We start from the raw sequence: 16,483 nt of genomic DNA on the forward strand, positions 1-16,483 counted from the left end.
CCTCTAAAATTGCATTTGTTGCCAAGGAGGCTGTGTGCCATGTAGAAGGGTACACAATGGCTAAGTTTCATATATAATGGTATATGATGGCTGAGGAAGCTATATGTCAAAAAGAACGCTATATGATGCCTTAGGGGGCTGTGTGTCTTATAAAATGGAACATGGTGGTTGAGGAGGATGTAGCCCATATATAATGGTATATTGTGGCTGAAAAGGTTTTGTGTTGTTTAGTATGGTATATTACGGTTAAAAGGGGCTGTGTGTCTATGTTATATGGTATACGACGGTTGAGGGGTTGTTTGCTATATAGAATGGTATACAATGGCTGAGAGGCCTGTGTGCCATGTAGACTGAGGAGTTTTTATTATATAGAATGATACATTTTGTTTATGTGTGATGTAGAAAATCTTGTAATATCAGAGAAAGCAATGTTATACATAGAAAGAGTTGTGATAAGTGTGTGTGGTAAAAAAAAACCCTACTAAGAATGTTGTAGAATATGAGGGCAAAATGCATTCACGATGGAACTTGAGATCTAGGTTAAGATACGTGAGGCTCAGAGCAGCCACTACAAGTATCTCAGTTTTTAATACTGTATTTTATGGATTGTGACCAAACAGTAAGCTATCACTGTAAAATGTAAAAAATGGTCAGCATACTTCATAATTGATACAAATTAAATTATGGCGCACACATATAAAAATACACTTATAATCTTATAAGGCTACTTAATTCACCTATATAAGAAGACAAAAAAATGGGGTTTCAGTTCCACCATATGGCCATATTGTGTTTTTCTTAGCATACTTCATAATGGCATTATCCCAGCAGTCGGTTTAACCTTCAATAAGAGAAGGATTAAGACCCTGCCGGTGTTCTTGCTCTAAGTAAAGCTGATGTTTTGGCTTTCATCCTTGTGTGCCGGGACCATTGTTTATTTTCTATATCTGGAAAAGAGACCTGGCCATCCTCAGGTCCGGAGCACCCTGGAAAGCTGGAGAGTGCTGTATCTATTAACTTTGTTCAACAGAACCTTGGACAGGATACTACTTTGACCCCCTTCATCCTTCACATAAGAATATTGGTTGGCCAAGTAAATTCATGGTTATGGGTCTAACTTCTGGGACCTAGGCTGCCACCCAAAGTAGCCTTATTGCTAATACTGCACTGATATCTGGAAAAGAGACCTGGCCATCCTCAGGTCCGGAGCACCCTGGAAGCCTGGAGAGTGCTGTATCTATTAACTTTGTTCAACAGAACCTTGGACAGGATACTACTTTGACCCCCTTCATCCTTCACATAAGAATATTGGTTGGCCAAGTAAATTCATGGTTATGGGTCTAACTTCTGGGACCTAGGCTGCCACCCAAAGTAGCCTTATTGCTAATACTGCACTGACTTCATTATTAAAGGACCACTATAGGCACCCAGACCACTTAAGCTTAATGAAGTGGTCTGGGTGTCTGGTCCATCTAGGATTAACCCCTTTTCAGAGAAACTGCTATGTTTACCTATGGGTTAATACAGCCTCTAGTGGCTGTTTCATTGACAGCCGCAAGAGGCGCTTCCGCGCTTCTCACTGTGATTTTCACAGTGAGAAGACGCCAGCGTCCATAGGAAAGCATTGAGAATGCTTTCCTATGAGACTGGCTGAATGCGAGCGCAGAAGAGGAAGGAGATTCCCCAGCACCGAGGGAGCCCGGCGCTGGAGAAAGGTAAGGGATTATCCCCTTCCTCCCACTTCAGCGCCACGGGAGTGGGTCCCTGAGGGTAGGGGCACCCTCAGGGCACTATAGTGCCAGGAAAACCAGTATGTTTTCCTGGCACTATAGTGGTCCTTTAAGGGAAATACAGGTTACATGAAAAAAACATTTGAACTAGGATAGACTTGGCGATAAGTCATGTGAGTCAAATAAAAAATATAGGAGCACAGGGAGCAATATAATGGGTGATCAGTTTGGAGCATGAGCACAGATTCTACATAACTCTATGAGATATCTTTAAGCATTTAAGTTTTGTTTGTCATTGAGAAATTTAAATATACCGGTAGTAGATCTGTTATTTTACTTGATCTGTGTCTTTGCAGAAAGCTGGTGGAGACGTACATCACGAATATACCCCCAGGGGCTTTTGCCAACCTGCCTAACATATCCAGAATGTAAGTTACATTGTGCAATGGTTCTGCGTTCTAATTTTACATAGAGTACCATAATCAAAGAATGTGTATAAAGCACTTATATGGCTGCCTTCATCTTGCTAAAGTACCAATGTTACCGCTCTAATCAATCTGACTCATTAAGCTTATAATAGACATACAATTTGTACATCACAGTGATAAAACCAAAGTGCCCATCAAGACATTAATTATGTCCCTCGTTTGAACGTGAACAAACATCATTGCTCAAATATTTTTATCTTTACATTTTAAAGAGATAGAATTCTAGAACTAAGGTTCAGAAACAATTCAGAACATGTTGGCCAGTGGGAGCAGGACAAAGTCATACCTGCTGTGTAGGTTATGGCGCGCAACAAAGAATCCTAGTCTATTACACAGGTCAGAGGTCTGGTATCCAGCAGGCACATAAAGTAGGAATCGGGGGAAAGGAGTGCAGAAAGCGGATCAAGAGGAATGCCTCCTACTGGCTGGACTCACAGGGACATAATAATTTCCTAGCATCATCTGGCTCTTACTGTGGGGTAGTATAGGGAGTACCTAAGCACACTGATTCAACTATTTTTAGAGTTGAACGACAGTCACTACGGAACTCTGAGTGGGTATGTGTTCTTTCAGAGTGTGCCAGTAATCTGTGCTGTGAGATTTTTCCAAACATTTCCGCTGGATGTCGTGAAGCACTGCTGGTGATAGAATTGAATGTATAGTTACCGGTAATATTCTAACTGCACAGTTGGACATTAAAGCTTATGTATTTATAAGGAAGCAATCTTGATTTAAAAAGATATGAATGTTTTAAACCTAAACACAGTTGTAAAGATATAACTTGTAAAATAAAATGCTTCGTTCCCCCTTAGGCATTCAAAATAAGCTGAGCAGACAGTGATATAATCATAATGGCTTAATTAACGTAAACGATTATGAATGGCAATAGAAAGTATAGGATTTTAATAAGTCTCTAACTTGTCTTTTTCTTCTCCAGATCTATATCACTAGACACTGAGCTGCAGAGACTCGAAGCAGGCTCTTTCAGTGGACTTAGCAGCATCATCCAAATGTAAGTAGCATCATTTTCCCTACTGAAATGGTAGGCCTATATCTTTATGGCATACTAATGATTTGCTTGTGCATTGGGTATATAGTTTTATTGGTTTGAATATAGTTACACAGTAATATAGGCTGTAATAAAAGTAAATCTATATTACTGCAGTTCATCCAAAAGAATTTAAGTGATTTTAAGTTCCAATTTTGCCACAAAAAGGAAAATAAAAACCTCCTTGAGTCTAAAATGCCAGCCATGTATCTCCTTGGATCAACAAGTTGTTACTCAAAATACTAAATATTATATTCTTGAGTAATCAGATTTAAAGGTGTGAAAAAAGCTTCCAGCCCTTGTTTAAAAAGAATCTGGGGGGCGGGGCCTGATCCTCAAGCTGGCCAGACGTGCTTTCTATCAGCTCCGGCCAGCACAAGGCCTAAATGGACTAAAACTAAACAAAAAGCGAGCAAAGCGAGCAAAACTAGCATGAAAACAAGCACAGACGATACCTTCGACAAGCACAACAAAACCTGAAAGTTTTACCCTCCTGAAAACTGGCCTTCCGGGACCGCGGGTCCGTTGGCTGGGAGAGGCGGCCGATCTCCCGCCTAGGACTGCATATCCCGCAGTGCACCAACCGAAGCCCCGTTACCCCCCCCCTTTGGACCGGTGGGGGAGATCCCGGTCCCCACTGGGAATACCGATCACGCTACTGCGACCACATCTATCCCTCATGAGCCTGAGACCACGTGGCGGGATAAAGATGGCCGACACGCCGTCTGACCCAGTGAGCCAAGACAACCCCGAGAGCTCAGACTGGGCCAAAAACTTTGCAGACAGATTCGAAAAACTGTGCCAGGAATTCTGGACACGCATAGCAAGCCGCTCATGCACTCCCACCTCACCCGTCCAAACCCAGGGACAACCACAGAAGACTGCTGCCTCCACTCGACTCAAGCCTACAAAGTCCACATTACCCGGCGGTACCTCAACGCCAAAATCGGGCAGGCGGAGGAAGAGAAAGCGGACAGCACACCGCACACAGAAACGCCACAATGACGGCAGCCTTCACACACCTGGACCTCAATCCAACCGGGGACAAACCCCAAGGGACAGCCCACATCCTTGGAATACAGGGACTCAGCGTGCAAAGCAGGATACAGGCAGCAGACCCGGAGACCAAGTCTGGGTAGCAGGCCATGACCGGACCAGAGGGCAAGGTACACTGGGCTGTGCTGAAGCCAGGGACAGGTGGGACACCGTTATGTGGGACTTGAGCAACAAAATTCTGCCGGGTCCACCGCAGTGCCAGAAGGGCATAGGATAAGACGTGCAAAACCTCGAGCCTGTGCCTGGAGATCCCTCTCTCCTTCCTTCAACGGGCCCTTGACCTTACCTGAGGCATATGTTTGCATACATCTGCTCTCTGCATAACAGCACTCCAGTTAGCACCAGTGATAATGTCTCTCCTGTTTCATATACTTACCTAACTATTACTATGTTTGAAAGATCATGCCTCTAGATAGCATGTTTAGCTTGTATGTTTTATATAAAGACAGGCATAATAACACGAAGATAAAGCCTAGAGTTAACATGAATCCTGTCAGTTTTACTGCACTACACCGGCTGATCTGTTAGAACCGCTGAAATATTCTTCATACCCAAACGCAGTCTTACTAGATATGTAGGGCAAGCCACAGCTATTTTACTAAACATGAGCCGTTTAACCCAATGCCCCTACGACTTGTTCAGCAACTGTTATACTTAACCTGCCATATTATGTATACTTATGCAGAGTAGTTTAACCAACTATTAATCTATATAAAAATTGTGCAGTAGATTCCACATGCCAACCAACTGTTAAATGTCTGTTTGTATGCTTGTCAAAGCTGTTGGGGCATGACGAGCCCACTTGTTATATTTTCATGCACGCTAAAAATAAAGAAAAAAAAAAAAAAAAAAAGAATCTGAAAATATTGGGAGGAAAAAATCTAAAAAAAAAAAAAAAAAAAAAAATAGAATCTAGTAAAATATTGTGCTTTCTGTAGATTTGTTGGCACTTCCAAAATATATGATTGATTATTAAGTGTATAGACTGGGAAAGGAACACATCTGCACCATATGTAATAGGTACTCTGGTCCAGCCCCTCATCTGTATCCTACTGGATCTCATTAAAATTGCCTAATTGTTTACCATTAAACAGGCAGTGGTCCTCAAGATAAAATGCCCTGAGACTCCTGAAGGGCTCTTCTATGGAGAATGTAAGCATTGTGTATTCACAAACCCATGCATTGCAAACAAATGCCCATTCAATATCCACATGGAAACGCAACAAAGTGACAACATGCTTATATGCTGATGTTATGCGGTAGTAGTAGACTCAATGGGTCTTATACCTAATTATTGTAATAAATAAACAGGGTAAAGCGGTTCCATTGACAATCCATTGACAATTCCCAGTCCCAGTCGGAATGGGATTTACTTAATTGTTAGAACTCAAACAATGTCTTGGCCTTTTAAGATTTGGTTCTGAATTAATGAATGCAAAAAACGAAAACAAAAATGTGCATTTTAACCCCTTAGTGACCAGGCCGTTTTTCAAAATTCTTGCAGTTAGGACCAAGGATCTTTTTACATTTCTGTGGTGTTTGTGTTTAGCAGTAAATTTCCTCTTACTCATTTACTGTACCCACACATATTAAATACTGTTTTTCTCGCCATTAAATGGTCTTTCTAAAGATATCATTATTTTCATCATATCATATAATTTACTATTAAAAAAATTAAAAAATATGATGACATTTTTTTTTTAAATATACTTTTTCGAACTTTGACCCCCAAAATCTGCTACGCATCTACAACTGCCAAAAAACACCCGTGCTAAATAGTTTCTACATTTTGTCCTGAGTTTAGAAATGTCCAATGTTAGCATTTTCTTAGCTTTTTTTGGAAAGTTATAGGGCTATAAGCACAAGTAGCACTTTGCTATTTCCAAACCAATTTTGTTTCAAAATTAACGCAAGTTACATGGTAACACTGATATCTGTCAGGAATCCCCGAATAACACTTCACATGTATATATTTTTTAAAAGAAGAAAACCTAAGGTATTAAACTTGGGGTATTTTGAATCTTTTCATGCAGCCATTTTACCACCAATCTATGCCAAATAAAAAAATAAAATAATAATTGGTTGTTTTTTTTGAGACACAAAGCAATTTAAGAATAAATGCAGTGAGAACTTTAAGGGTTACTGCCAAAGAACACCCCAATATGTGTTCAGCATCATCTCCTGAGTACAGGGATACCACCCATGTATAGGTGTGTCGGGTTCTCTGGAGGCTAGAACACCTTATTTGGAGGGTGCGCATTCCAGTTTTCCAACTTGGAATTTTCACAGTCATCATGCACCCATGTCCCATTTGGGACATATTTGAAGCCAGACAATATAATTTACCACCATCGAACCATATATTTTTGAAAAGTAGACACCCTAGGGTATTTCAAATGTTGGTATTTTAACACTTTCCATGCACTAATTCTATTACCAGTCTCTGTCAAACATTTGGGTAGTCATTTTTTTGTGTTAGTTTTCACACAAATTCTACTTTAGGCATGGATTACCAGCTCCTATTAGGTGTTACTGCCAAAGAACACCCCAATATGTGTTCAGCAACATCTCCTGAGTACAGCTATACCACCCATGTATAGGTGTAGGGTTCTCTGGGGGCTAAAAGACCTTATTTGGAGGGTGCGCGTTCCAGTTTTCCAACTTGGAATTTTCACAGTTAGTCATCATGCACCCATGTCCCATTTGGGACATTTTTGAAGCCGGACAATATCATTTACCCCCATCAAGACATATATTTTTGAAAAGAAGACACCCTAGGGTATTTCAAATGGTGGTATTTTAACACTTTCCATGCACTAATTCTACCACCAGCCTTTGTCAAACTTTTGGATAGTCCTTTTTTTTGTGTTATTTTTCTCTCACATTGTACTTTAGGCATGGATTTTTAGTTCTGTTTATGTGTTACTGACAAAGAAACCCCCAATATGTGTTCAGCAACATCTCCCAAGTACAACAGTGCCCCCACTGTACAGGTTTTATGGGCTTTTGCAAACTTACAGGGGTCAAATGTAGGGCTTTTCCATGTTTGCACATTGAAATTTGCCAGATTGGTTTGCTGGGCCTATGTTGCCTTTAAGACCATATAGCAGCCCAGGAATTATTATTATTATTATGATATTTATAGAACGCCGTCAAATTTTGCAGCGCTTTACAATGGGTGGACGAACAGACATGTAGTTGTAACCAGACAAGTTGGACACACAGGAACAGAGGGGTTAGGGCCCTGCTCAATGAGCTTACATGCAAAAAATGACACAAAAAGGTAAGGATAGTATTAGACTAGTGACAGTTGCAGAAGAGGAATCAGTCGGGAGCTATTAACAGTATAATTGATATGCTTTTATGAAGAAGTGGGTTTTTAACGAAGGAAGGTGGAGACTGGGTGAGCATCTAACGGAGGAGGGAAGCGAGTTCCACAGGTACGGTGCAGCCCTCGAGAAATCTTGAAGGCGAGCATCAGAGGTGGGAGTACAGACGGAAGATAGACGTAAGTCTTCAGAAGATCGTAAAGGCCTAGACGGGACATACTTGTGTATAAGGGAGGATATATAGGTGGGAGCAGCATTATGTAAAGATATGAAAGCAAAATTAACCCTATCATGGCATACCATTTGTAAGAGTAGACAACCCAGGGTATTCAAAATGGGGTATGTCCATTCTTTTGAAGTAGCCACTTAGTCAGAAACGCTGGCCAAAGTTAGCATTTTTCTTAGTTTTTTGCATTTTTTTACACTAAAACTGCACTTTTACTGGTGATTTCATCGTCGGAATACGTTTTACTGATTTAGAACACTCATATTTGTGATCAACAAAGTCTTCCGAGTATAACAATACCCCCCATGTACAGGTTGTATGGTGTTTTGGAAAGTTACGGGGGCCAATATAGGGCTTGCCCGATTTAGTTTGCCAGATTTGTTTGCTGGACCTTTTGTTGCCTTTTGAGACCATATGGTAGCCCAGGAATGTGAAATAACCCCATCATGGCATACCATTTTCAAATGTAGACAACCCAGGGTATGCCAAATGGGGTATTTCCAGTCTTTTGTTGTAGCCACTTAGTCACAAACACTGGCCAAAGTTAGTGGTTTTATTGGTTTTTGTATAAATGTTTTGGTTTTTAAAAAAAGTTTATATATATATATATATATATATATATATATATAAAATGTGCGCGTGTATATATTATACATATATATATACACACACAAACATACACATATATATACACACACAAACATACACATATATAGATATACACACACATAATACCTGTCTGTGTGTGTGTGTGTGTGTATATATACACGCGCAAGTATTATGTATATATATATATATATATATATATATATATAGATATAGAGAGAGAGAGAGAGAGAGAGAGAGAGAGAGAGAGAGAGAGAGAGAGAGAGAGAGAGAGAGAGAGAGAGAGAGAGAGAGAGAGAGAGAGAGAGAGAGAGAGAGAGAGAGAGAGAGAGAGAGAGAGAGAGAGAGAGAGAGAGAGAGAGAGAGAGAGAATTCAAAAGATGGTCCGCAATCCAGGCTCCGTTTAAAAAATAACTTTTATTCTTACATCAATGTAAAAGATTCTGTGCCATGTGACCTTTTGGCACATAATCTTTTACTTTGATGTAAGAATAAAAGTTATTTTTTAAACGGAACCTGGAGTGCGGACCATCTTTTGAATTCTCTGGATATCTGTGACCTGGATCCAGCACCCAGCATGTAAGCTATACACACCTTTGAAGGATGTAGTGCAAGGAACTTTGAGATATATATATATCTATCAATTCAGGCAGTGCCCCTGCTGGCAGTACTGTGGACACCTCTGGGGGCCATGTGACTGCTCTTTTAGAGCGATCACATGGCCCCTGGGGGTCCTAAATTGGAGAGGGGGGACTCTCTGGGCTCAGTCCAGAGAGTTCCCCCAAAGAAGAAGACCGATCGCCGGTGGGGGAACGCGACGATCGGCAAGTACATGGGGAAGGGAGGTTAAAGGGTTAATTTAAAAAAATTAAAAATAATTTATATTCTTATTTTTACAACTATTACTGAGTACCTCTACCCCTAGATGCACTCGGTAACGGTAAGAGCATCTGAAACCTGCGGATGGCTTCAGATGCTCTCCCTACACTGCCGGGGCCACGTGCGGCAAACCCGGAAGTGATCGGGACACTGGCTTGGCTGGGAGACATGGGGACACTGAGACACTTGGGGACATTGTGTCCCTAGTGTTTCAGTGTCCCCATGTGTGTCTGTTTCCCCAAGTGTCTGTGTCCCCATGTCTTCCAGCATCCCCTAGTGTCTCAGTGTCCCCATGTGTGTCTGTGTTCCCATGTGTGTCTGTGTCCCCGTGACTCCAAGTGTCTCAGCGTCCCCAGGGGTCTCCCTGTGTCCCCATGTCTCACAGTGTCCCCTAGTGTCTCAGTGTCCCCATGTCTCCCTGCAGCCTTTACCCCATCCCTCAATTCGCTGAGCTGTAGGCTGTCTCTGCAGGCTGGGAGCAGCGTCTGGACTCTCTGTGCTGTGTAGCTGGTCCCCCGCGGGTCAGTGAGGAGAGTGATTCAGGTATATGCTGTAACTTCCTATCCCTGCATCTCTCTACACACACAGCGAACCCTACTGGCTGGTGTAATCTCTGTTTATACCGAGAAAAAATACCGGCATTTGTATTGCAGGTATTACTGCAATATCGTCACCGGCCAGGCAGCCTCAAATAAATACAGGGCCGAGGGCAACCCTAAGAGTAGTGTGTAAAAAAAAAAAATTTTTTAATTTTTTAAATCAATGGGCCTATTCCATGGGCCTGCAGCTCCATCAGAACTTCTGTTAATCCAGCCCTGTATATTTGTATGGTGCTATCATATCCCCTCTGAACTGACCCTGTATATATTTGTAAAGTGCTATCATATCTCCTCTGAACTGACCCTGTATATATATATATGCATAGCTGTCAGGTCCACTGCTCGCGGCGACCTTGCTTACCTCCATTGGCGGATCCAGGGGGGGGCAACGGGGCAATTGCCCCCCCCGAGATTCTCCCCTGCCGGCTAGTGCAGGGCTGACATTGCCCAAGTGCCAGCCCTGCATTGTGCCTGCAGACCGGGAGGGAGATCAGTGATCAGTGATCTCCCTCCCCGGTCCGCAGGCACATTACTGACAGCCGACCGGCAGGGGAGGGAGAGAGGACCCGGGAGCTGTTACCAGCAGCTCCTCCGGGTCCTCCTCTCGCGAGATTTGGAGCGTTGCCGTGGTAACCGCGGCAACGCTCCAAATCTCGCGAGAGTGAACTCTAGCCCTGGAGCGCGGGCTAGAGTTCACTGGAACCACTGGACCACCAGGGATTCCCCACTGGGACCACCAGGGATCCAGAAATGTCCCCCCTCCTCCTCAATAAAGGTAAGAAGGGAGGGGGGACATAATATATTTTATTAAATACATTTATTTTTTTATTTTTTTTATTAAAAAGCCTCCCTTCCCTCCTCCCCTCCCCCATACACACTGCCCCCATACACACTGCCCCCATACACACACTGACCCCATACACACTGCCCCACATACACTGCCCCCATACACACTGCCCCCATACACACTGCCCAACATACACTGCCCCCATACACACACTGACCCCATACACACACTGACCCCATACACACACTACACACACTGACCCCATACACACACTGACCCCATACACACACTACACACACTGTCCCCATACACACACTACACACACTGTCCCCATATACACACTGTCCCCATATACACACACTGTCCCCATATAAACACTGACCCCATACACACACTACACACACTGACCCCATACACACACTACACACACTGACCCCATACACACACTGACCCCATACACACACCATACACACACTACACACACTGACCCCATACACACACTGACCCCATACACACACTACACACACTGACCCCATACATACACACACTGACCCCATACACACAAACACTGCCCCCATACACACAAACACTGCCCCCATACACACAAACACTGCCCCATACACACAAACACTGCCCCCATACACACACTGTCCCCATACACACACTGTCCCCATACACACACTGTCCCCATACACACACTGTCCCTATATACACACTGTCCCCATATACACACTGTCTCCATACACACTACACACACTGACCCCATACACACACTACACACATTGACCCCATACACACACTACACACACTGACCCCACACACACTGCCCCCATACATACACACACTGCCCCCATACACACAAACACTGCCCCCATACACACAAACACTGCCCCCATACACACAAACACTGCCCCCATACACACAAACACTGCCCCCATATACACACTGTCCCCATACACACACTGTCCCCATACACACACTGCCCCACACACACACTGCCCCACAAACACACTTCCCCCTTACACACACTGACCCACAAACACTGCCCCACATACAAACACTACACACACTGACCCCATACACACACTGCCCCCACAAACACTGCCTCCATACACACACTGCCCCACAAACACTGTCCCCATACAACACTGTCCCACAAACACTGCCCCATACACATACTGCCCCGCACACACTGCACACCTATACACACACAGTGCCCTACACACCCTGCTGCCCCCCCATACACACATTGCCCCAAACACACACACACGACCCCCCCTTACACACAGTGCCCCCCATACACACACTGCCCCACACAAACATACAGTGCCCCCCCATACACACACTGCCCCACACAGACATACAGTGCCCCCATACACACACACTGCCACCCTTACGCACTCACACTCACTTCACCGCTCACACACTTCACCCCTAACACACACCACTTCTCCTATGCCCTATATCCCAGCAGACCCCAGGTAAGTTGTCAAACTGTTCTTAAACGGTATGACTACTTACTCCGGGGTGGGATCCTGGCACTACTGGCACCATAACTACTACACTGAGCTGTAGTGGTTATTGTGCTAGGATTATTTTTTTTAAATAATCTACAAGTGCCCCTCCCGAGATCAGGCTCTGGATCCGCCACTGCTTACCTCATCACAGCGGCGTCATCTGGTCCCTGTCTCCAGACCGGCAGTGTGTCTGACGCTGCATGCTCTAGAGCAACTTCCTTATATGTGTGCTGCACACAGTCATGTGACCCGGCACACAGTGATGACCTCAAAGACCACAAGGGAGGGAAGAAACTTCTCCCACGTGTTGTGGTTAACACTAATTGGAGGTTAGCCAATCAGACACACCCTGTGTGTACATAAGCTAACCTCTCCCTTGCCTCAGTGCCCTGTTGTGGTCTTTGGTTTACCATTGAGTGTTACACTTGTTATTTGGATTTCCTGGTTACTGATATTTGGCTTTGTCTCTCGTTATTCCGTCTCTCTGTTTCCCTTGACCTCGGCTCGTGTTTTGACTATACTATATTTTTGCATAACCCGACCATTCTAAGCATCTTGCAATTCTCTCTGCTCTGTCCGGTCTGCGTGTAAGGGTTCCCTAGTGAACGTTACAATAGTGCTACCATATCCCCTCTGGAGACAGCAGTGAATATACAGTACACAACTTATTGTGGTTCATAATAAAATATGATATGCTTGTCCTTACCAATATGACCCCCTAACATAATGTGGGCATCACTTTTTGGCTCCCAAACCAGGAGTTGGGAATCACTTGCCTTGAGCCACGTATCTATTATTATGGAGCTGTTTTATTGGCATTCCAAATACCTTATAGCTGCCCCAAAACCTTCACAATTTTAACTGCTAATGGCTGCAAAATAAGTATTTCCAACAGTGAGCTCCTTCATCTTTTCTTCAAATATATGTCCATTTATTGCTGAATATTGACATATCTTATTACTGGAACCGGCAAATCAGCTGTACTCCACAGGTCCCTGCGGATGGTAAAACTGGTCATTACTGATTAAATAGCTAACGTCTTAGTGTCTCCTGTCACAACAGCATACAGTAACATATCTGTAGATATCTTAGTTAGTAAACAAGCTGTATAAAGGACCAGCTTTCAGCAAACTCTCTCTGTGTGCTGCCTATTGAGGCCAGGCCAATAAACACAATCAATGTAAGTCCTAAACTCTGGGACATGTTAAATTCTTCTAAAGGAGAGAAGTCTAATTATTCACGAATCTTCCACTCACATTAAGTGCCTTAATGCTCCATGATTACAGTGACCTCCTTTACCTTTCCATGCATGTGGGTGAGTGGGTAAAGAAGAGAGGTGTATAGTGATCATTAGGCATTTCAGGGCTGTTATAATGAGAGCATACCTCCCAAGTGTCCCTATTTATGAGGGCCAGTCACTATTTTGGGCCCAAATCACCCTGTCCCTCTCTTCTATCCGAATGTCCCTTTTGTCTGGGAGCTCCATATTGAAAAAGTGTCTCGGTGTATCAGAGCTCCACTGCAATAATACTAACAATAACGTGTCTTTAAACCAGGGCATGACAAATTTGCTTTCAATCAAGAAGCCAGCTAAAATAATTGGGAGAAAGGTTCTTTTCAGCGTCAAAAATAAAATTCTTAAGGGGACCCTACAGTCACCAGAAACACTACAGCTTAATTTAGAAACTCTGGTATCTATAACCTGTCCCTGTAGGTTTTTCAATGCAAGCTCTGCTTTTTCAGAGAAAAGCCATTGTTTACCTTGCTGCCTAGTAACACCTCTAGTGGCAGTCACTAAAGTGTCTCCTATCTCAGTGCTGCACAATATGAAGCACCTACATTCAGTGTGGAGGCTGAACGTTCTCCATAGAGATGCATTGTTTTAATGCTTCACTATGAGGAGATATTGAATGGTAATTAATAATCTCAGTTATGGAGGTGGGCCAGCTGTGGTGAGACTGGCACGGCGTTGGAAAACAGTTGAGTAAAAACACTATTGCAATCAGAGGGGGGCTGGTGACCTAAACATACACATTCACTGACAGACACCTGGACTGACACAGACAGACGGACACACACAGACAGACAGTGGGCTGCCGCTGGTCAAGACTCCTCTCCTCCACCTGTCTGGATATCACATGCTGCTCACTCAGGTAGGAAGTGAAGGGATCTGCAATTACTTCCTCCCGGCGCTGAAATCACGCAGGGGAACGATTGTGCAGACGGTAGAGTCTGTGAAATGTGGGCGGGCGCAATTGTGAAATGTGGGCGGGCGGTCGGGTCTGAGAAATGTGGGCGGGCGGTCAGGTCTGAGAAATGGGGGAGGGTGGTCGGGTCTGAGAAATGGGGGCGGTTGGGTCTGAGAAATGGGAGTGGGTGGTCGGTCGGGCCTGAGAAATGGGAAATGGCTGTGCGGCCTCAGCGCTGGGAGAAAGTAATTACAGTTGACTTCCTCCCAGTACACCGGCGCACAGAGCGCTACATGGGGATTGAGATAGGAGGAGGGAACGGGCTGACCAATCCCAGGCGCCAGGGCAAAATTCTTAGTCGCCATGTCGACCTGGCGCCTGGGATTATACCACAAAAGGAGAACTGATATACGAGTGCATTAGTCTAATAGGTTCTGGCCGAGGTGCTTGTCCATTACATATTTTGCATCATAGAAGAAATGGACCTTGTGAACACAGTACCTGCAGAAAGGGACCTATGTAAACATGTCCCATCTTACAAAATGTATCAGGGGTGCTGATTTCAGATATATTCCACTTCCGAATGATTTCAGGTTCTCATCTTGTGACCCACACAGCCAAGAATTAATGGTAGAAAACAGACTGGGTGGCTACCAACAGGTCTTCCAGCGCAATGTTTCTCAACTCTCTGCTAACTAATCACCTTTAAAAACCATCTGTTCCAAGACAGGCGCACCACATATCAACCTTTAAATCACAAGGACCCCAAATATCATCTGCTATTAAATGTTATTCCCAAAACTTTACTGATCCCCCGGCCACATTTGCAAGTATCCGTTTGGACACACTTACCAGATGTTGAGAAAAAAAAATTGCAGAACAGAGCACTAATTTTGGGGACAGTCATGGTAAAATGGGTCACTGGAGCCACCGAATTCTTCTCAAACTAACTTTTCTTGTCATTTGCATATTCTGGTGTTTGTGAGAACTGAAAACAGAAAATGAGTTGTATATTTGTGTTTTCTTTGCCTTAAATAGCTGATGCTGGACTAAATCTCACTAACGTGGCGTGAAGTGAATAAATATTTTACTGCAGGTTACTTTCACCTGATGTTGCACTGGTGTTCTTGTCTTTTAATCCCTTCATTGATCAAGCAATTTGCTAAGAAATGTGTTGCTAAGTCCATTGGCAGAACACTGCTACACATTTACTCTAATTGCCAGAATGTGTTATTCTAACGAGCTGCACTGTGAAAACTTTGTGTAAGGATAGAATATAAAAATAAATATGTGGCTGAGGGGTTATGTTTAACAGGCACTAACCTGGCGGCTCGTGGGGCAATTAAAGAAACCCAAGATCCGCTAACACATCTCAACTTCCATCCTGGATCACCTTACGGAAAATCTTCTGTATAATAACAGCTGAGTAGGCCGGACGCCTGTTCCTTGTAATCCGTGCAAACACTCGTCTGTGAGCTCCCAGAATTATCAAGTAAAATCTGCTGGTGTCGGCAGGTCTATAAATGGCGCTGTAACAAACAGCCATTAGTCATGAAAAAAACTTAACAATAAGACGCACAGATCTTGCAGTGGCAGTATATATCCTCTCTATAATATCCACTACAGCTCATAAACATAGACTCCGTGACTTCGCCTATTGGTCCAGATAATCCCTTCTTATAATTTCCTGTTGCGCCATTTAATCTCCATATAACTCCTCCAATTATTCCTTATAACTCAATTTACTAATCCACATAACTCCTAGTTAGTGTAACATCACTTACTCCATATAAAAAAAAAACCTCTACAACTCCATCTATTACACACAGTCAATATATCCTCTCTATATATCGCTGCATATTGCTACACATAATTCATCTTATTGCTCCATACAATCCTAGTACAACTACTTTAAATACTGTATATAACACCTCGAATTGCTTCATATACCGTAACCCCCTTATATTATAATAGATCAAATCGCTCTTGTAATATATAGTGTGTTCTTAGTCCATACCAATGGCTTTTT

General features: G+C 43.4%; 1 protein-coding gene across 1 annotated transcript in view; it reads left to right on the forward strand.

Moving 5' to 3' along the window:
* Positions 1-16,483, forward strand: part of TSHR (thyroid stimulating hormone receptor) — an 83,042-nt gene that overhangs the window by 40,537 nt on the left and 26,022 nt on the right. Inside the window, exons 3-4 of the mRNA XM_063440487.1 lie at positions 2,087-2,158; positions 3,156-3,230. Of these exons, the coding sequence (XP_063296557.1) occupies positions 2,087-2,158; positions 3,156-3,230 (147 nt within the window). The remainder of the gene's footprint in view (positions 1-2,086; positions 2,159-3,155; positions 3,231-16,483) is intronic.

Source organism: Pelobates fuscus, chromosome 13 (assembly GCF_036172605.1).
Source record: "Pelobates fuscus isolate aPelFus1 chromosome 13, aPelFus1.pri, whole genome shotgun sequence".
Classification (NCBI taxonomy): Eukaryota; Metazoa; Chordata; class Amphibia; order Anura; family Pelobatidae; genus Pelobates; species Pelobates fuscus.